The 21,968-nt window shown below is 36.5% G+C and overlaps 1 protein-coding gene across 6 annotated transcripts in view; it reads left to right on the top strand.

Annotated features, from left to right (window-relative positions):
- Nucleotides 1-8,105: 8,105 nt before the first annotated feature.
- LOC128701615 (josephin-1) overlaps nucleotides 8,106-21,968 on the top strand; it is a 29,195-nt gene continuing 15,332 nt past the window's right edge. Inside the window, exons 1-3 of one of the 6 annotated variants that reach the window (XM_053795437.2) lie at nucleotides 8,106-8,238; nucleotides 19,069-19,197; nucleotides 20,025-20,242. In XM_053795437.2, the coding sequence (XP_053651412.1) occupies nucleotides 19,093-19,197; nucleotides 20,025-20,242 (323 nt within the window). In that variant the 5' untranslated portion in view covers nucleotides 8,106-8,238; nucleotides 19,069-19,092. Of the gene's footprint in view, nucleotides 8,720-19,068; nucleotides 19,198-20,024; nucleotides 20,243-21,968 lie in introns of all 6 variants that reach the window. The other 5 variants (XM_053795433.2, XM_053795435.2, XM_053795436.2 and 2 more) reach the window with 5 other exon arrangements.

Here is a 21,968-nt window from a genome sequence, read left to right on the forward strand (position 1 = left end):
GTTTTAGCTGTTGCCAGAGCTTTCTGGGGTTATTCTTGTTGTGTCTTGCCTTGCTCCTTTTACAAGCCTCTGCACCTTGTTCCTCACCCTTTGGAATTCATTTAGCAATGCAATATCCTGTTTGTTTGGCTTAAATCTTTTTAGTAACTGGTCTCTGAATTTCACATTATCTAATACAGTGGAACCTCAGTTTTCGTGATCAATCCGTTCGAAAAAGTCTGATGAAAACTGAATCGTAGGAAAACTGAAGCAATATTTCCCATAAGAAATAATGCAAAACCAATTAATCTGTTCCAGACACCCAAAAATATTAATGAAAAATACATTTTATAGAGAATAACTATAGTTTTACATACAGAAAACAATGAGAAATACATGTAAATATAAATGACTAATGAAATGGATAAATGAACATTTAACATCACTTTTAGCTTTACTGAAGACTCTTGTTGGCATATGGAAGACGGCGAGGAGGGGAAAGGGATGAGGAGAGGCTATTGTTTGGAAGGGGATTCCTCGTCCATAAGAAATTCAGGTATCAAGGCCCTATCCGGGCCTACTTCTCTTCTTTGTCTTTCACTGGCACTAGGACCAGCTTGAGTCACTGGACCCCTGTTGCACAAAAAAATCTGTTCAGAGATGTCTGTTTCTGGCATCTCTAAGATATGCCTAAAATGGGACAAGGACAATACTGTCATTGAGCATGTTGCAGACACAGCTTACAACAGGTTTGTTAGGGCGATATTTCTCTACAAAACTTAGCAACTCATTCCACTTTGCACACACGTCCTTAATCACTCAAGAAGGCACATTCTCCTCTCTCTCTTCCTCCTCCTTTGAAGCAATTTCCTCAGCTGCGGTCTGTTGCTGTTCCAGTTCAAGTTCAAGTTCTTGCAGCTCTTCAGTGGTTAGCTCTTCCCTGTGGTCGTCCACCAACTCTTCTACATCCTGGCCACTCACATCCAACCCCATGGACTTCCCCAGACACAACAGATTCCACAACAGACGTAGGGTCATCAGGGTCAACCTCAAACCCTTCAAAATCACAAATGCATGGTACACTGTGTGGGCACTTGATTCTGGGAAATGAGTGGCCGAGTCATGTGGGCAGGTGGACAAGTTTGGTATGGACCATTTTCAACTGTATGAAGACTGAGCAGATGTATGAAAACTGGGACAAAATTTCGACGAAAAAAGTCATTGAAAACCGAATCGTACGAAAACCAGGGTATATGAAAACTGAGGTTCCACTATCTCATTACTCATCCAGGGTTCGGTTCTCCGTTTAATTCTAACCTCTTTAACTTGTGCAATATCATCAAGGATGGCAGTGAACATTGTTTTGAATTTTTCTCAGGCATCACTGACGTCCATGCAACTTGTTATCACTGTCCAATCACAACTGTGTAGCCTATTTACCAGTGTTTCTTTACTGTAGTTTCTAGCTGACCTCATTTTTATTGTCCTGTGTAGGCCTATCCATTCCCTAGTGATTTTCCTGGTGCAATAAATGATGAAATGATCACTAAGGCCTATGGTAATGATGCCTGACTGACTAATGTTCTCAGAGTGGTCAATTAGGGTGGCTGAGAACTGTGTGATAGGGGTTGGTGCATTAATTAGTTGAGTGTAACTATTTAAACCTAGAATTTGTTTATACCTTTTACATAGCACATTATTTTCTTGTTGAAAACAGATATTGTAGTCTCCCCGTATTACTGTCTTGCAATTGTTCTCAAGTCCGGACAAGGCCCTCGAAAAGTCTTCTAAGAACTGGTCATAGATGGGAAGGTGGTAACTAGTTCCTACTAAGATGCATTTAGTCTTGGGAAGCAAGATTGTCAATGGTATTAGCATTGGTCTAGCTTACATTGGTTTTATTATGGACAGTATTTACCTGAAAATCTTTCTGGGCAGAGAATCTAAATCTAGGACAACTTTGGGATCATCCTATGTTTAAATTATACAGACTTCTTACTCACTGTGATCTACATATACTATGTCCAAGACATGAATATATTTATAAAACAAAATAAGCCTAATGTTTATTTGGTTTATTACTCAAATTTATCATACAAATAAGTAAGTTGTTAAAAACTATACACAATAAAGGTATAAAAATAAATGATTTAACTAAGGATAGTCCAAAAGACAATTGCAACTATTTCCACTGGGCAGCCAACACTGTCCATTAGTAATTTTTTGATAAACATTAAATATAAAATAAAAACAGTACATGAAATACATTTCCTCATTGAATTACAAAGTAAACAATCAAACAAGAAAAATAACTAAGATTCATGTGGTTAGATTTTAACTTTATTCAGGTTAAATACTTTTATTAGATGCCTTGTAGAAATTTTTTTAAATATATGTATTTGGGACATCATAATGCAATAGTAAAAAGTAATAAAAGTTGAAATAACTCAACAAAACCAAACTGTGTGACTCATTAACAACCATAAACCAAATCAATAAACCATCCAGTGAAGTAACACTAAACCTATTTATGTTTTAAACCAAAATTAGTTTAGTTTTGACAAGTATAGTGTAGCACAGGTAGTGGGACTCACCCTCAGTGTGTCATACTCGTCCATCTGTACAACTTGGTGTTCCCAGTCGTAGCTTCCTCGACGGGAGGTGCCCATGGTGGTGGTGGCAACCTTGTCTCAGATGACGCCCACACACCCACACCACATGTGTTAAATGTTAGAGAAGACCACAGAGTGCCACCCGGTGTTAGGGTAGTGCCCTTCCTGGTTCAAAACTCCTCGTACTCTTATTTTATGTCACTTGAAGCCACTGGCCCAGCAATGGCATCTTGTCACTCACATTACCGGGTACTTGATAGACTCATGCACGTGTGTCCGGGCATCCAACACTCCACCAAGACATTATATATGACATCTAGTGTTAAATATAAGTAAGGAGGCGCGTGTGCCGCCCCGACCGCCGCCATACACAACTCAACACAACAGGGAGTGGGTCCTTCACACATGCTTCTTAACAACTATTTACTCTTATTTCCTCCTTCCATCCTCCTCACTTACTTCTTTATCTCCCACCTTTCACTGTAATAACTAAATAACCGCTGGATATCTGAAAATCACCCTCAAAAGGCATTTCCTTTCTGAAGTCTCAAGGTATGAACTCACCAGAGGCGCCAAATTTAAAAAGTAGTTATTTGAAATTCTCCGAAATTTCTAGTAGCAGCTACATTATAAATATTATTTTCATCTCTTAATATTCTAATATTATTTTTATTATACTCATAGGTAAGCACTAAACTCGTAGGGGGTTATACAGTGCCTGCGTAAGGAAAGTTTATCTCATCCGAAGAAGGGGAGCGTAATTCAATTATTATTATTATAATAAAAAATAAGCGCTAAGCCACAAGGGCTATACAGCAGCGTAATTCAAAATACTTGGGAACATAATAAGGGAGAATCACTGAGGTACGTTTACTGGTCTATGTTAAACGGATCCTTCTCCACTCCAATATTTCTCAAATCATGACTGTGGATAACGTACTTAATGATTGTCCCACTCTTCCAAAACTTAATCGCCAGAGTAGCCAAATTAGTACTTTCCTATATCCTTTCTAAATCTGAATTTATTCATCTTAATTCCATTGTTCTGAGTTCTTTCTTGTTGTTTATAAACATTCTTTATCATTATGAATCTACTGTGCTTAAACTGGAACCTATCTGATACTATCATGACCCCAAATGACTTCGAAAAGGCGATAACTGACATGCCCATGCACTCTGCCCCAGGGCTCAGACTCATGGATCTTCATGTTCATCAAGAACTGCAAGAAGACCCTATCATGTGCTTTTAACATCCTGTGGAGAGGGAGCATGAACACAAGGGTCGTCCCACAGCTGCTAAACACAACAGACAGCCCCACTCCACAAAGGGGGCAGTAAAGCAATAGAAAAGAACTACAGACCAATAGTGCTAACGTCTCATATCATAAAAATCTTGAAAGAATTCTAAGAAGCAATATCGCCACCTATCTAGATACCCATCAGTTACCCATCAGTGGCCCGGTGGTCTGGTGGCTAAAGCTCCCGCTTCACACACGGAGGGCCCGGGTTCGATTCCCGGCGGGTGGAAATTCCGACACGTTTCCTTACACCTATTGTCCTGTTCACCTAGCAGCAAATAGGTACCTGGGTGTTAGTCGACTGGTGTGGGGTCGCATCCTGGGGGACAAGATTAAGGACCCCAATGGAAATAAGTTAGACAGTCCTCGATGACGCACTGACTTTCTTGGGTTATCCTGGGTGGCTAACCCTCCGGGGTTAAAAATCCGAACAAAATCTTATCTTAACCCAGGGCAACATGGGTATAGAGCAGGTCACTCCTGTCTGTCCCAACTCCTGGACCACTATGACCACTGGATGCTCTAGAAGACAAACAAAATGCAGATGTATACACAGACTTTACAAAACCCTTTGACAAGTGTGACCATGGTATAATAACACACAAAATGCGTGATAAAGGAATAACAGGAAAAGTTGGTAGATGGATCTACAATTTCCTAACAAATAGAACACAAATAGTAGTAAACAGAATAAAGTCTGAGGCGGCTACATTGAAAAGCTCTGTTCCACAGGGCACAGTACTCACTCCCATCCTGTTCCTCATCCTATCTGACATAGACAGGGATGTAAGCCACAGTACCATGTCTTCTTTTGCAGATGACACCCGAAATTGCATGACAGTGTCCTCCATTCAAAACACCGCAAGACTCCAGGTGGACATCAACCAGATCTTAAAATGGGCCGCAGAAAACAATATGAAGTTCAATTATTAGAAATTTCAATTATTCCTATATGGAAAACACGAGGAAATTAAAACTATATCGGATTATAAAACAAATTCCAACCACACAATACAGCGAAAAACTAATGTAAAAGACCTGGGAATGATCATGTCAGAGGATCTCACCTTCAAAGACCATAACAGCGTATCAATCGCATCTGCAAGAAAAATAACAGGATGGATGATGAGAAACTTCAAAACTAGGGATGCCAAAACCATGACGACACCCTTCAGGTTGCTTGTTCTATCTAGGCTGGAATATTGCTGCACACTAACAGCACCTTTCAAGGCAGGTGAAATTGCTGACCTAGAAAATTTACAGAGAACCTTTACGGCACACATAACTGCGATAAAACACCTAAATTACTGAGAATGCTTGAAGCTCCTCAACCTGTACTGCTTTTTATGAAACAAGATTCAATTATATTCCTGTCGACCATGGACTTGCTTGATACTACTTTCTCAACTTTTTGAAAATCAATTGGATGGTTAAAATCTCTTACATGAATAAATAGAGCATTGGAATCTTGTCCAGTTCTAATGCTATATTTATGTTGTTTTAATCTTAGTTCGAGATTTTTACCAGTTTGACCGTAATAAACTTTATCGCAAATTTTACAAGGAATCCTATAGACACATCCATCAGCATTTTGGGGGGAATTCTTTATCAAAAGTTTTTTTACTGTATCAAGATTTTTGAATACAACTTTAATATTAAAAGTCTTAAGAAGAGAAGGCATATCAACCAAGTTTTCATGGTAAGGGAGAACCAACATATTTTTAGTTGAATAAGGCTGGTTGTCCCTTTTTGGATTGTAAAAAGTATTTCTAGCAACTTTAAAAGATTTATCAATTACATTTCTTGGGTATTTTAAATCATTACCTATTTCATAAATTTTGGATATTTCCTCATCTATGAACTCAGGACTACAAATTTGTAAAGCTCTCAAAAACATTGGTGATAAAACAGACAGTTTGACTCTATCTTGATGCGAGGAATAATAGTGAACATAGGAACAGTTATTTGTAGGTTTTCTGTAAATTTTAAATTTGAATTCATTATTACCCTTAATAATTAAAACATCTAGAAAAGGCTGTTGAGTTTGAAGAAAATAACTCATTGCCTTTTCTAGATGTTTTAATTATTAAGGGTAATAATGAATTCAAATTTAAAATTTACAGAAAACCTACAAATAACTGTTCCTATGTTCACTATTATTCCTCGCATCAAGATAGAGTCAAACTGTCTGTTTTATCACCAATGTTTTTGAGAGCTTTACAAATTTGTAGTCCTGAGTTTATAGATGAGGAAATATCCAAAATTTATGAAATAGGTAATGATTTAAAATATCCAAGAAATGTAATTGATAAATCTTTTAAAGTTGCTAGAAATACTTTTTACAATCCAAAAAGGGACAACCAGCCTTATTCAACTAAAAATATGTTGGTTCTCCCTTACCATGAAAACTTGGTTGATATGCCTTCTCTTCTTAAGACTTTTAATATTAAAGTTGTATTCAAAAATCTTGATACAGTAAAAAAAACTTTTGATAAAGAATTCCCCCCAAAATGCTGATGGATGTGTCTATAAGATTCCTTGTAAAATTTGCGATAAAGTTTATTACGGTCAAACTGGTAAAAATCTCGAACTAAGATTAAAACAACATAAATATAGCATTAGAACTGGACAAGATTCCAATGCTCTATTTATTCATGTAAAAGATTTTAACCATCCAATTGATTTTCAGAAAGTTGAGAAAGTAGTATCAAGCAAGTCCATGGTCGACAGGAATATAATTGAATCTTGTTTCATAAAAGGCAGTTTTGACAATAATATGAATATTTCCTTTGGTTTATATAAATTAGATCCATTTATAATTAATAGAATTTGGGAAGAATTTAATAATACACTGGACAAATAATTTTTAAATTTTCTTGGATAGATTAGTTTGTGGGTGAGTTGTGCAAAGGACCTATCCAAGTTGGGTCGGCGCGCGTCAGGTGTTTAACCATATGGGATCTGATAGTGAGGTGTTGGCCAGACCCCTTATATAGCTTCCTTGGATGCTTTACTTTCATAGTTCCTTGATAATGTGAGTAGTCACGAAAGCGCTTGGAATTTCTCTATTCTTTCAGAGTGGTTTTTTGCATATTCTGAAATCACCTGTTTACTGTGATCTTATTGCATATATATATATATATATATATATATATATATATATATATATATATATATATATATATATATATATATATATATATATATATATATATATATATATATAAGTGCAGAAACAGGTCATATGGTCATTAGATAAGTTGCTGCGCATTCAAGAGAATGGATTATTCTATTAAGTAATGTAATAAAACACAAAAAAAACAAAGTGTGATAGGGTCACAGGTGACACTTATGAAATACAGTTATTCAATATTTATTTAGTTGTGGTTGAGTAAGTGGTTTTTAAGTCTTGAATTGATAAACAGTGTTTCTTTTGTATTCACAGGTAATGATTTCCAGATTTTTGGGCCTTTTATATGCATTGAGTTTTTACATAGTGTGAGATAGACACCGGGAACATCAAAGAGTGATCTGTGCCTTGTGTTATGGTCATGTGTTCTGTTGAGGTTGGTAAGGAGAAGTTTGAGGCGAGGGTTTATATCTGAGTTTATAGATCTATGTATGTAGTAGACACAATAACAAGTATAAACTTACTTATTTAAGTTGTATTTAGCTGGTTAAAAACCAATGAATGGTAGTCTTTGAAATTACAAATAGATACATGGTGTAAATAAAATTGGAAAAATTATGTTTACAGAACTTTCTGGTTTTGTTTTTGAATTCATCATGAATGTTACAATTATTTAATTAATCTGGTAAGTGTTTTTTATTTGTTTTATACCGTTAAATATATTGGAAATTAACAGGAATACTGCAACTCCTTTAACAGAATTATACAGCACTTTGTATCCATGGTCAACATACAACCTGTAAAAATACTAAATAAACATATGTAGCAGAGAAAATGCAGTATAATAACTATACTAATGGCTTCAGGTACACGTAAGTACTTAGTATAGATACTGTAAATTACCTAGGCTAGGGTACCCCCCCCCACAAAAAAAAAAAAGACAGTGACCGTAATGTACCTCATATAGCGGGTTTTATGCCTAACAATATTTTATTACATGTAAACTACATTACCTGTATACTGCAAAAAAGAAATAAACCATTTGTATTTCCATTGGGGTATCTTTTGTTGTGTTAAGGTTTTGTTTTGACTGGAGAGTGTTTGTTATGATGCAGGAGAGAGAGGCAGTGATGTCCAGAGGCATTACTAGTGTGTGAGGCAGTGCTCACCTCACCACTCACACATCATCTCAACACCTGTGACGTGAGGCTGGCCTCATGTCAGTACCTCAAGTTTGAGACGAGGTGGACTACCAACCAGGCCAACGCCTCGAAAGACGTGGCTCCCCATCCTTAATATGTAGATGTGAAGACTAGATATAAAATTTTTCCCGAAAAGCTGTGCATCTTATAGGCCTTAAGATTACCGCATGTTCTTATGTCTAGTAATTTTGAAATAAATACTTGAACGTGACCTGGCCAACCCCTGAGACTAGGCTGACCAGGAACCAGGTCAACACTTGTAACCTGATGCTGAGTGGAGGGTTACCAGAGGTCAACGTGACATCAACGTCAGGTTGATCAATGGTCAACACCTGAGCTGTGGGACTAGTATTATCCTGAGGTTAAAATGTGAGGCGAGGATGGTCAGAGGCCAAAACCTGACCTGTGAAAAGCAGAAAAAAGGTCTAAGTTTAAGACAAGGCTGGCAAAAGGCCAACACCTAAGCTGTAAAATGCCATGCCCAGGCATTGCTACCAGGTAGGCCACTACCAACCACTGCAGTGCTAAAATAAGAGTTCTGGTGCTTGGTTTTGAGCTTAATGAGAACCCATCATGATAAGTCTCAAATATGCATATGCAACAGAAACTGTTGTATTTTTTTTTTTTTGCATATGGGAAGCACCTATCCACTGATAGGCTGAAAAAAAGTAACGTAACCTAGTCTAACATAAGAATGGATGAACACCACAACAGGCCTACCAGCCCATGCTTGGCAGCTCCTTCTCAAATTCAGTACTTCCCTTCAAAATATTTGTTCAACTTATTCTCAAAACTACTCAAGGAATTTGCTTCAATAACCCTAATAACTGATGTTAGGCTAATCTTAAATTCAACTCGTCTTGCTCATATATTTCTTTACCTATTTTAAAAGCATTTTGAGGTTTAGCTTTTATGATCCTATTTAGCAGATTGTGCCAATCATTGACAACTGTATTCCCAAACTAGAACCTTTTTTCATATCCTTTCAAAATCTTAATACAGTGGATCCCCGCTTAACGATCACCTCCCAATGCGACCAATTATGTAAGTGTATTTATGTATGTGCATTTGTACGTGTATGTTTGGGGAGTCTGAAATGGACTAATCTACTTCACAATGTTCCTTATGGGAACAAATTCGGTCAGTACTGGCACCTGAACATACTTCTGGAATGAAAAAATATCGTTAACCGGGGGTCCACTGTATATCCAACTTAAATTCATTAGTCCCAGTCCTCTCTTGATTTGATATTTTCAGTACTTTATATCACCTTATTTATGCTGTATTACAGTGTTATATTCCCTCAGTCTTATTTTGAAGAGAGTGTAGGGTGAAAGTGGTATTTAGAGATGGACAAGTTATAGGTAAAACACATTGCTGATCAGGAATTTAGAGGTAAATTCTAAGTTGAATTGGGTTATTTTTGCTTTTTGGGTTACCAAAAAAAAAAAAAAACAATTCATAGGCCAAAGTAATTGTTTCCATTACATAACCTACTTAATATTGTAGTACAGTGGACCCCCGGTTAACGATATTTTTTCACTCCATAAGTATGTTCAGGTGCCAGTACTGACCGAATTTATTCCCATAAGGAATATTGTGAAGTAGATTAGTCCATTTCAGACCCCCAAACATACACGTACAAATGCACTTACATAATTACACTTACATAATTGGTCGCATTCGGAGGTAATCGTTATGCAGGGGTCCACTGTATTTACATAATAAAAACATGAACCCCCAGTTTCAACATTAAACCAGTACTATAATAACATGTTTTATCCCACATAATTTTGTTATATAGAAGTAACGAATTAAATTTAGTATATCTTGAGTATATGTAGCAGGTTTGCCTTGTGTTTCTTCTCCGGTGCATATCATGGCTTGGAAAATGAGACACATGCAGCATTTCAACTTGTCAGTTTTCCAAACTATTTAATAATAATAATAAAAATAATAATCATGGCTTGTGGTTTAAATCCCAGGTTCTTTAAGACTCCTATGTGTTTAATGCTCCTTCCATGACTGGAATGATTGTAATTCAATTGGTAGTGCTTTAAGCTTGTAAATGAAGGACCAGGGTTCAATCCCAGCATGAGTTAAAATGCTGAGCATGTTACCTTACACGTGTTTCTACTGTTTGTTGAGCATTAAGTTGATAGTACTTGGGTTTAGCTGACAGTTGTGGGTGGCATCTTGAGGAAGAGGATCAAAGGACCCAAATAGAAATAAGCCAGACAGTGACTTCTCTTGGTTATCCTTGGCTCCTAACTTTCCATTGTTGAAAAATTTTATTTGTATTGTAATAAAGTTGGTAGAATTACCGACAATATGTAAAGTAAAAGGACACAAGTGCAACTAATGTGACATTTTATTGTGGCAACGTTTCGCTCTCCAGGAGCTTTATCAAGCCATTACAAACAATACATGGACACAGAGGGTATATAAAGGCTCAGAGTGAGGTGCAATACTAGTGAGGTTCCATTTCGATGTTCACTAGTGGTAGAAGTAGTAGTAGTAGTAGTAGTGACAAAAGTAATACAATATGGTAGAGCAATTAATTCGTACATGAGTAAAAGGATATAAAAGCTATTACTTGGGTAACATAAAAATAAGTTGGACAAATATAGAGTGGAAAGAGGCAGCTTGTTTCAGTGTTCACTCTCTGTAATGTGCTTTGTGTAGTATAACAGGAGAGACTGTGATGGCAGGGTTTACTGTTTTCAGGAGGATTCTTGCTAAGACTTCGGAGATGGTGAAGCTGCCGTTGTTTTGTTTAATTGTATTCGAAACAGCGATCAGTGCTGATTTGAGGCACTTGCGTCTGCGGAAATTAATTTCTTTGATCACTAATTGGGCGTCTCTGAATTTCATGAGATGATTGGTGGAATTTCGGTGTTGTACACAGGCGTTGTTCAAGTTATCGTTCCTACATGCGTAAATGTGTTCATTGAGGCGGGTGTCGAGGTTTCTTGCTGTTTCACCTACGTAAATCTTGTCACAGCCTGCAGGAGTTTACACTATACCCTGTGGAGGCTGTGACAAGATTTACGTAGGTGAAACAGCAAGAAACCTCGACACCCGCCTCAATGAACACATTTACGCATGTAGGAACGATAACTTGAACAACGCCTGTGTACAACACCGAAATTCCACCAATCATCTCATGAAATTCAGAGATGCCCAATTAGTGATCAAAGAAACTAATTTCTGCAGACACAAGTGCCTCGAATCAGCACTGATCGCTGTTTCAAATACAACTAAACAAAACAACGGCAGCTTCACCATCTCCGAAGTCTTAGCAAGAATCCTCCTGAAAACAGTAAACCCTGCCATCACAGTCTCTCCTGTTATACTTCACAAAGCACATTACAGAGAGTGAACACTGAAACAAGCTGCCTCTTTCCACTCTATATTTGTCCAACCTATTTTTATGTTACCCAAGTAATAGCTTTTATATCCTTTTACTCATGTACGAATTAATTGCTCTACCATATTGTATTACTTTTGTCACTACTACTACTACTACTACTACTACTACTACTACTACTACTACTACTGCTACTACTACCACTAGTGAACATCGAAATGGTACCTCACTCTGAGCCTTTATATACCCTCTGTGTCCATGTATTGTTTGTAATGGCTTGATAAAGCTCCTGGAGAGCGAAACGTTGCCACAATAAAATGTCACATTAGTTGCACATGTGTCCTTTTAATTTATTTGTATTATTGACCTGGAGAGTTAGTAACTCAGGATAACCCAGTAAAGTCACTGTCTGGCTTATTTCCATCAAGGTCCTTTGGTCTTTTCCAGAAAGTGACTCACAGCTGTTGGCAAACACCCAGGTACCAACTTACTACTAGGTGAATGGGGTAATATGTATAAGGAAACATACTTAAGTGTTTTCACTCGTGCTGGAGTTGAACCTGTCTTTCAGATGTCAGCTGAAGGCACTAACAGGGAAGTACCTTAATCCTGGCAAAGAGCTCTGAATCCAACGAGTTCAAGCTACTTTTTCTTTCCTTAAATCAGAAGTCATATTCTGCAGGGTCTGAATGCATCCTGCAGATTTAGTGCTTTCTCATGAATATAATACAGTAATAAACTGGTCATTGTTTGTCAAGCTTACACAGTATCAATTTTATATATATATATATATATATATATATATATATATATATATATATATATATATATATATATATATATATATATATATATATATATATATATATATATATATATATTTTATTATTTTATATTTTTTTATTTATTTATTTATTTATTTATTTATTTAATTTATTTATTTATTAACACACTGGCCGATTCCCACCAAGGCAGGGTGGCCCGAAAAAGAAAAACTTTCACCATCATTCACTCCATCACTGTCTTGCCAGAAGGGTGCTTTACACTACAGTTTTTAAACTGCAACATTAACACCCCTCCTTCAGAGTGCAGGCACTGTACTTCCCATCTCCAGGACTCAAGTCCGGCCTGCCGGTTTCCCTGAACCCCTTCACAAATGTTACCTTGCTCATACTCCAACAGCACGTCAAGTATTAAAAACCATTCGTCTCCATTCACTCCTATCAAACACGCTCACGCACGCCTGCTGGAAGTCCAAGCCCCTCGCACACAAAACCTCCTTTACCCCCTCCCTCCAACCTTTCCTAGGCCGACCCCTACCCCGCCTTCCTTCCACTACAGACTGATACACTCTTGAAGTCATTCTGTTTCGCTCCATTCTCTCTACATGTCCGAACCACCTCAACAACCCTTTCTCAGCCCTCTGGACAACAGTTTTGGTAATCCCGCACCGCCTCCTAACTTCCAAACTACGAACTCTCTGCATTATATTCACACCACACATTGCCCTCAGACATGACATCTCCACTGCCTCCAGCCTTCTCCTCGCTGCAACATTCATCACCCATGCTTCACACCCATATAAGAGTGTTGGTAAAACTATACTCTCATACATTCCTCTCTTTGCCTCCAAGGACAAAGTTCTTTGTCTCCTCAGACTCCTAAGTGCACCACTCACCCTTTTCCCCTCATCAATTCTATGATTCACCTCATCCTTCATAGACCCATCCGCTGACACGTCCACTCCCAAATATCTGAATACATTCACTTCCTCCATACTCTCTCCCTCCAATCTGATATCCAATCTTTCATCACCTAATATTTTTGTTATCCTCATAACCTTACTCTTTCCTGTATTCACTTTTAATTTTCTTCTTTTGCACACCCTACCAAATTCATCCACCAATGTCTGCAACTTCTCTTCAGAATCTCCCAAGAGCACAGTGTCATCAGCAAAGAGCAACTGTGACAACTCCCACTTTATGTGTGATTCTTTATCTTTTAACTCCACGCCTCTTGTCAAGACCCTCTCATTTACTTCTCTTACAACCCCATCTATAAATATATTAAACAACCACGGTGACATCACACATCCTTGTCTAAGGACTACTTTTACTGGGAAATAATTTCCCTCTTTCCTATGTACTCTAACTTGAGCCTCACTATCCTCGTAAAAACTCTTCACTGCTTTCAGTAACCTACCTCCTACACCATACACCTGCAACATCTGCCACATTGCCCCCCTATCCACCCTGTCATACGCCTTTTCCAAATCCATAAATGCCACAAAGACCTCTTTAGCCTTATCTAAATACTGTTCACTTATATGTTTCACTGTAAACACCTGGTCCACACACCCCCTACCTTTCCTAAAGCCTCCTTGTTCATCTGCTATCCTATTCTCAGTCTTACTTTTAATTCTTTCAATAATAACTCTACCATACACTTTACCAGGTATACTCAACAGACTTATCCCCCTATAATTTTTGCACTCTCTTTTGTCCCCTTTGCCTTTATACAAAGGAACTATGCATGCTCTCTGCCAATCCCTAGGTACCTTACCCTCTTCCATACATGTATATATATATATATATATATATATATATATATATATATATATATATATATATATATATATATATATATATAATATATATATAATATATATATATATATATATATATATATATATATATATAATATATATATATATATATATATAATATATATATATATATATATATATATATATATATATATATATATATATATAATATATATATATATATATATATAATATATATATATATATATATATATATATATATAATATATATATATAATATATATATATATATATATATAATATATATATATATATATATATATATATATATATATATATAATATATATATAATATATATATATAATATATATATATAATATATATATATAATATATATATATAATATATATATAATATATATACAGTGGTCCCTCGTTGTTCATAATTAATCCGTTCCTGGAGCCGTTACTATAAACGAAATTTATGATTTACGAATCAATTTTCCCCATAAGAAATAATGTAAATACAATTAATCCGTTCCTGACACCCAGAAGTATTAAAACAAAAAAATTTTTAACATGAAATATACATGTAGTACATAAACAATACAATGGGAAATGATGAATGAAACATTAACAGCATAACACTTACCTTTATTGGAGATTCTTCTTAGTGTATGGGAGACTGGAGGAGGAGAGAGAGTGGATTGTTTATAATTTGGAAGGGGAATCCCCTTCCATCAACACCTCAGGTACCATTTGCTTTTCTGGGGTTGCTTCTCTTCTCTGTTTCTTAATGCCACTAGGACCACCTTGAGAGTCACTGGAGTCCTGTCTCACAAAATAACTTTGGAGAGAGCTCTGTTTCTGGCGTCTCTTTAACACTTCCCTAAAATGGCCCAAGACTTTGTCACTGTACATGTTGCCAACCTGGCTTGCAACAACCTTGTTAGGGTGATGTTTCTCCATAAAGCTTTCCATCTTACCCCACATAGTAAAAATCTCTTTAATTTCTGAAGAAGGCACCTTCTTCCATCTCTCTTCCTCCTCCTCTGCAGCAAGATTCTGAGCTGCGATGTGTTGCTCTTCCTGCTGAAGCTCTTGCAGCTCCTCAGTGGTGAGCTCTTCATTGTGGTCTTCCACCAATTCTTCCACATCCTCCAAACTCACATCCAACCCCATGGAACTCCCCAGTGCCACAATTGATTTTACAACAGACATAGGCTCATTAGGGTCAGTCCCAAATCCTTCAAAATCCCTCTTGTCGACACAATCTGGCCACAATTTTCTCCAGGCAGAGTTCAAAGTCCTGGTAGTCACTCCCTCCCAAGCCATACCTATAAGGGTTATGCAGTGGAGGATGCTGAAGTGTTCTCTCCAAAATTCCCTTAGGGTCAAGTGAGTGTCTGTGGTCACAGTCAAGCACCTGTGAAACATTGCTTTTGTGTAGAGTTTTTTAAAGTTTGCAATAACCTGCTGGTCCATGGGTTGGAGGAGAGGAGTGGTATTCGGGGGCAAGAACTTGACTGTGATGAACCCAAACTCCTCGAAAATTAGGTCATCCAAATTTGGAGGATGAGCAGGTGCATTGTCCATTACTAGCACACACTTGAGATCCAATTTCTTTTCCAGGAGATACTCCTTCACACTAGGGCCAAACACTTCATTGAACCACTCGACGAAAATTTCCCTCGTGACCCATGCCCTACTATTAGATTTCCAAAACACACACAATTTACTCTTCATAACATTGTTTTTCCTGAACACTCTAGGATTTTCAGAATGGTACACTAGTAATGGCTTCACTTTGAAATCCCCACTAGCATTAGCGCAGAACATTAGCGTCAGCCTGTCTTTCATAGGCTTATGTCCTGGCATTGCCTTTTCCTCTTGTGTAATGAAGGTCCTCTTTGGCATTTTCTTCCAAAAGAGGCCTGTTTCGTCACAATTGAACACTTGTTCAGGTTTCAGTCCTTCAGCCTCTATGTACTCCTGGAATTCATGCACATATTTTTCAGCCGCCTTGTGGTCCAAACTGGCAGCTTCACCATGCCTTACCACACTGTGTATACCAGTACGGTTCTTAAATCTCTCAAACCAGCCTTTGCTGGCCTTAAATCCACTCACTTCACCACTATTTGCAGGCAATTTCTTTACCAAATCTTCATGCAACTGCCTAGCCTTTTCACAAATAAACGAAGTCGTAAGAGTATCTCCTGCTAATTGTTTCTCATTTATCCACACCAATAATAACTTCTCAACCTCTTCCAGTACTGGTGATCTCATTTTTGTCAGCATAGTTACTCCCTTTGCAACAACAGCATCCTTTATTTCATTTTCCTTGGCCACTATGGAACATAAGGTTGTGTAGGGTTTCTTATACATCCTGGACAGTTCGGCCACACTTGTACCACTTTCATATTGTTCAATGATGGTTTTCTTAAATTCAATCGTATTTCTCACCTTCTTTACCACAGGCTTGGCAATAGGAGCTTTCTTTGGAGCCAAGGTAGCTTATTTAGTACTTGCAAGCACTAAAATAAATGGAATATTATGAAATATTTCGCTGGAGCACACAAGGGGACCTTCGCTCACTGGTAAACAATGCCAAACTGGCTGCCGCCCTGGCCCACGCCGTGCGTACGCGTCCCGGACGAACTACGACTTGCGAGTCAACCTATGAAAAGCGAGTCCATGTTTATACGAAAATACCCCTATGATTGGCGAATTTTACGATTGCCGGGAACTACGAAAAGCGGGGGACCACTGTATATATATACATACATACATACAGCAGTGCTGTATGACCCATATGGATTTAGCTCTTGTTTATAGATACTGAATAATAATAATAATTATTATTCCAATTCATTGAATTAAGGGTATTTCACCAGCATGAAGGCATTTGCCTTTAACCCTTTCAGGGTCCGTCCCGTAGATCTACGGCTTTACGTTCAGGGTCCAAACCGTAGATCTACGCCATGAGCTCAGCTCACTCTGATAAACTGTGAGTGGTACATTTGGGCCTAGATATGAGAGAATACATCTATGTGGTATGTGTGCACCACATAAAACAGATCCTGCAGCACACTGTGTATAATGAGAGAAAAAAAATGAAATCATGATTTTTCGATTAAAACAGCAACTTTGCAGTGTTTTTTCGTATGTTTTTTATAGTTGTATTTGCGATTTCTTGATCTCATTTGATAGAATGGAAGACATATTACAGAAATAGAGATGATTTTGATTGGTTTTAGCACTGGAAATGGCTTGAAACTGAGCTCAAAGTAGCAGAAATGTTAAATTTTTGCCGATATTCAAGAGTAAACAAACGACCTCACACGTCTAATACACACCAGCTGGTGGGTCTAATATACATTCACAAATATGGTGATGATATTTATACAATTATTACAGTATTGCATAACAGTGCTGTATAGTCCTTGTGGCTTAGCGCTTCTTTTTGATTATAATAATAATAATAATAATTGCATAACAGTAAATCTTCTATTTTTTGGTGTGAATAAAAATTCATTATGTGAATAAAAAATCAAAATGGAATTTATTTGTAAAGCCTCACAACATAACTAATGAACAGAGGAAATGTTAGTTTAGTGCCAGGAATGCCTACATTGTTCATTCTGGACCCTATTTTGAAATTGGAATATTTTGAACTTTGTGTTAAATTGGCCAAATTAACAATTTCCGATCACTTTATTTTGTAGTTGAAACAGTTGACTTGGCGATTTCTTGTGCTCAATCGATAGAATAGAAGTAATAGTAGTGAAATAGCTAAGAATTTGGTTGATTGGAATAATGTAATTGGCCTAAAATGGGAGTCAAAGTCGGCAAAATCGCCGATTCGTAAATATCGCTGACACATCAAAATTCGCGAGAGCATAATTTTGTCAATTTTCCACCAAATTTCGTACTTTTTGTTTTATTACCTTCACAAAAAGATTCTCTACGATTTCATAAGAAAAAATAACAAATTTTTTTTTTGAAAATTCTTGGACACTGGTGCGTGACTCCAGATTTGGGCCTTGGACCCTGAAAGGGTTAAGATATCATGTTTACTATCAAACCAGTTAATCACTACCCATAATTTCTTCCCTAAAAGCTAGTAATATTTTATTTATCTTTTCAAACCATTTAATAAGTTTCATTGATCACCATAGAGATGAATAATTTAAAGTTAACACTAGGCAGGCTTTAGTTGGCACAGATTAAAATATTGTATACAAAATGAGCTGCGTTGTATGACCCTTGTAGGTTTAGCGCTGCTTTTTTATTATAATAAAGCCTCTCCTCACTTGATGATGGAGTTCCGTTCCTAAGAACTCGTCAGTATATAATTTGTCACGAAGTGAGGAGCATACTATAATGATAGTGGGTTTGTGTCAACCATCTATAGTATTATTTTAATGCCATCTTTGCACTATTTATAACATTTCTGGTATATTTATAAATGTTTATACAGTAGTATACTGTATATTGTAATGAACATAATAGAAGAAATCAGCTCTAATATACATTATTTATGTATGCATACTGGTCAGAGAGCCCGTCGTAAGTCCGAGTCACCGGTAAACGAGTATGTCGCTAAGTGAGGAGAGGCTGTAATAATGTATACAAAATGGTGTGGTAGACAATAACGTGAACACTTCAGATAGTCAGATTATAAGGCACTGATACAGTAAAAGAAAAAATCTATAGTCTTAATAGAGCATGCATCTGCAAGCACCAGCCCATAAGATAGAGCCCTGTGCCATTCCATTATTCCATGTTGCTGTTTTCCAGGTATACTTTCAGTAGTGCATACCTTATAAACATATTGCAATAGGTATATCTGGATAATAAGTCTAGAACTATACTGTGTGCTGTTTGTGCTTATTTATTTATTCTTTTTAGGTGACATTATAATGTTTTGGGCCCATGACGGGGGGTTGCGCTTGCTGTACTTGGATAGAGAAAGTGATTAGATGTGAAGAGAATCAGGTTGGTGTCGCCATGACTCCAGACATCTACCATGAAAAACAGGTACTATAGTAAATATGTCTTAGATATATAAATTGTAAATTATACAATAAAATAATTCAATTTCATTAGACATTACTATTTTTATTATTAATATTATTAATTATACTGTTGTGGGATAATGAATTCCTCATTTTATTGGCACTTTATTACTGTATGTACTATAGTACTACACGTACTTGATACAGTTTTACATTCAATAATTTAAAGATAATTTTTCAGCAATTTTCATTTCTTTTATCCTTATTTACTATACATATATCAGATCCCCCCATACCTCTGTTTCATTTTCTTTATTAAGGTAACCAATGCCTTTCCCAGCACAAGATTTCTAGCAAGTGATTCCTATGCTTATCACTAGTGTAATAGCCATACCAGCAGGCAATATTTTTATGTGAGCAAATTCCAAGACATATTTATTAGAAAATGTTTTGCTCCTGGGACCTTGATCACTTCAGAAGTGATCAAGGCCTCAAGACAAAAACATTGTTTAACAAATATATCATAGTGTTTGCCCATGTGTCTTTTTAAACCATTTGTTGATATCAGTTACCAAGATCTATATCATGCAATATTTTTACATAGATTTAAGGCACTGTTAGTCTATTACTTTTGATGGTTAGTGTACCTGTTGTGTTCTACATTTAACATGTACTATATAATACTGTTGTGAAATAAGATGTGTGAGTGTGTGTGTGTAGTATAAGGGTACTTACTAGGGGGACATTTTGCTCAGGAAAGCATTTTCACTTCAATCTTTTTCTTTAACACTTGTCGGTACAGTATCTGATACCAGTTGTTAGCTAAATTTATAATATTGTTTTCTTCAGATTAAGGAGTTATGTGCCCTTCACTCACTCAACAACCTCTTCCAAGATGGTGGGGCTTTTGCTAAGAGTGAACTGGACAGCATTTGTTATGCACTGTCTCCAGACAATTGGTTTAATCCTCACAAATCCCTGCTTGGCACTGGCAATTATGACATAAATGTAATAATGGCAGCTCTTGTTACAAAGGGCTGTGGTGTAATTTGGTTTGATAAGAGAAAGTAAGTGAGAAAGAGTTTAATTTTCATTATCATCTTACAGATGTATACTGTATTATCTTAGATTTACTTAATTTCTTAATAATTTGGATTTGAAAAGTTTATTAGTTCTTATCTTAGTGAATGAGATACACAGTTATTATGTCTAATAGAAAATAGTAAAAATGGAACTTTCATTTATTACTGAATTAGCAATAAGAGAGTTGTATTCCTTTAAAAATATACATCAATACATGTACTGTTTAGTATTGTTTCGATTTTCATTAGTGCATTTATGGTGAAACTGGAATAATTTAAATTATTCTCACATTATCTTTAGCCCAGTACTGTAATAAAGAGTATAGCCAACCCTTACAGTTCACTGGTTTATTCTTTGTTCTTAATAATCACTTCTGAATTATTCTCAATAGGGAATACTCAAGGGCTTGGGGTATGAATGGCACACTTGTTCCCTATAAAATACGAGTACGGTGGTACCGTGATACACTGCCAACTAGTGGCAGTGTATCTGAAGCTCGCTCGTAACTCGGATTTTGGCTCGTAATTCAAAGCAGAAAACTGACCGAGTGACAGCTCATAACTCGGAAAACTCGTAAGTTGGGGCACTTGTAAGTCAAGGTACCACTGTGTTGTAAATACTGTACTTGAAATCACAATTAATAAACCTATGAACTGTGAAGGATACATGTATGAAATATCGCTTTTTAGTGTACATATTCTGCTTAAAAAAAATTTCATAACAGCTCATTTTATTATCCGATTTCTCTTTGCTTTACATTATCTCTTTTCCAATTTGGTTATCTCATCTACAATTTTAATTGTTTTACATGATGGTAGGATTGCTGGTGTCTTTTTTTCTGTCGCATAAACACACAAAATACCAGATATATCTTGCTATGTCTACTTGAGTCACACTACACATGCATATCAGTGCATATATATACATACCCTCTCTGGGTTTTCTTCTGTTTTCTTAATTGTTCTTCATCTTTATTTCCTCTTATCTCCATGGGAAAGTGGAACAGAATTCTTCCCCTTTAAGCCATGCGTGTCGTAAGAGGCGACTGAAATGCTGGGAGCAAGGGGCTTCTAACCCCTTCTCCTGTATATATTTCTAAGTTTAAAAAGAAAAACTTATCTTATTCTTTTTACGTTACGCTGCCTCAGTGGAATATAACCAGTTTGTTGAAAAATCTACAATATTATTAGTGTTATTGTAGTCACAAGAAAGCACTAAACTTAAATGGTTCATACATCATGAACAAGTTAAAGAAAGTTGTAGTTAAAACATTTTTAAAGTCATGTTACAAATTTACAAGCAGTTAACTGGTGTTTCTTAAGTAGTGATGCCACAGAAGGCCAATTTCAAAATTCCCTGACAAAATTGGTTTTTCTCCTGACAATATTTCACTACACTGCAGCCTCCAACTTCCCATCATAGCTACCCATTCCTCCAACAGCACATCTTTATGAATTTATATTACGTACATGAGACCAAGATGGTCAATATTCAATCATGTTTATAGAATTAATAAACTCAAGTTAAAGTGGATATTACAATTTACATTATCTATCAATCAATCAATTTTTATTTCCTTGCAAGATTACATTAAGATTATGAAATTACAAAAATGAGTTGCAGTGCAAAGAGCCACTGTCATGTCTAGGCATTATGGGCAGACTTAATTTAATGGCTTACAGAGTACATGATATATTCTAAAGAAACTAA

This window comes from Cherax quadricarinatus, chromosome 78 (assembly GCF_038502225.1).
Source record: "Cherax quadricarinatus isolate ZL_2023a chromosome 78, ASM3850222v1, whole genome shotgun sequence".
Lineage (NCBI taxonomy): Eukaryota > Metazoa > Arthropoda > Malacostraca > Decapoda > Parastacidae > Cherax > Cherax quadricarinatus.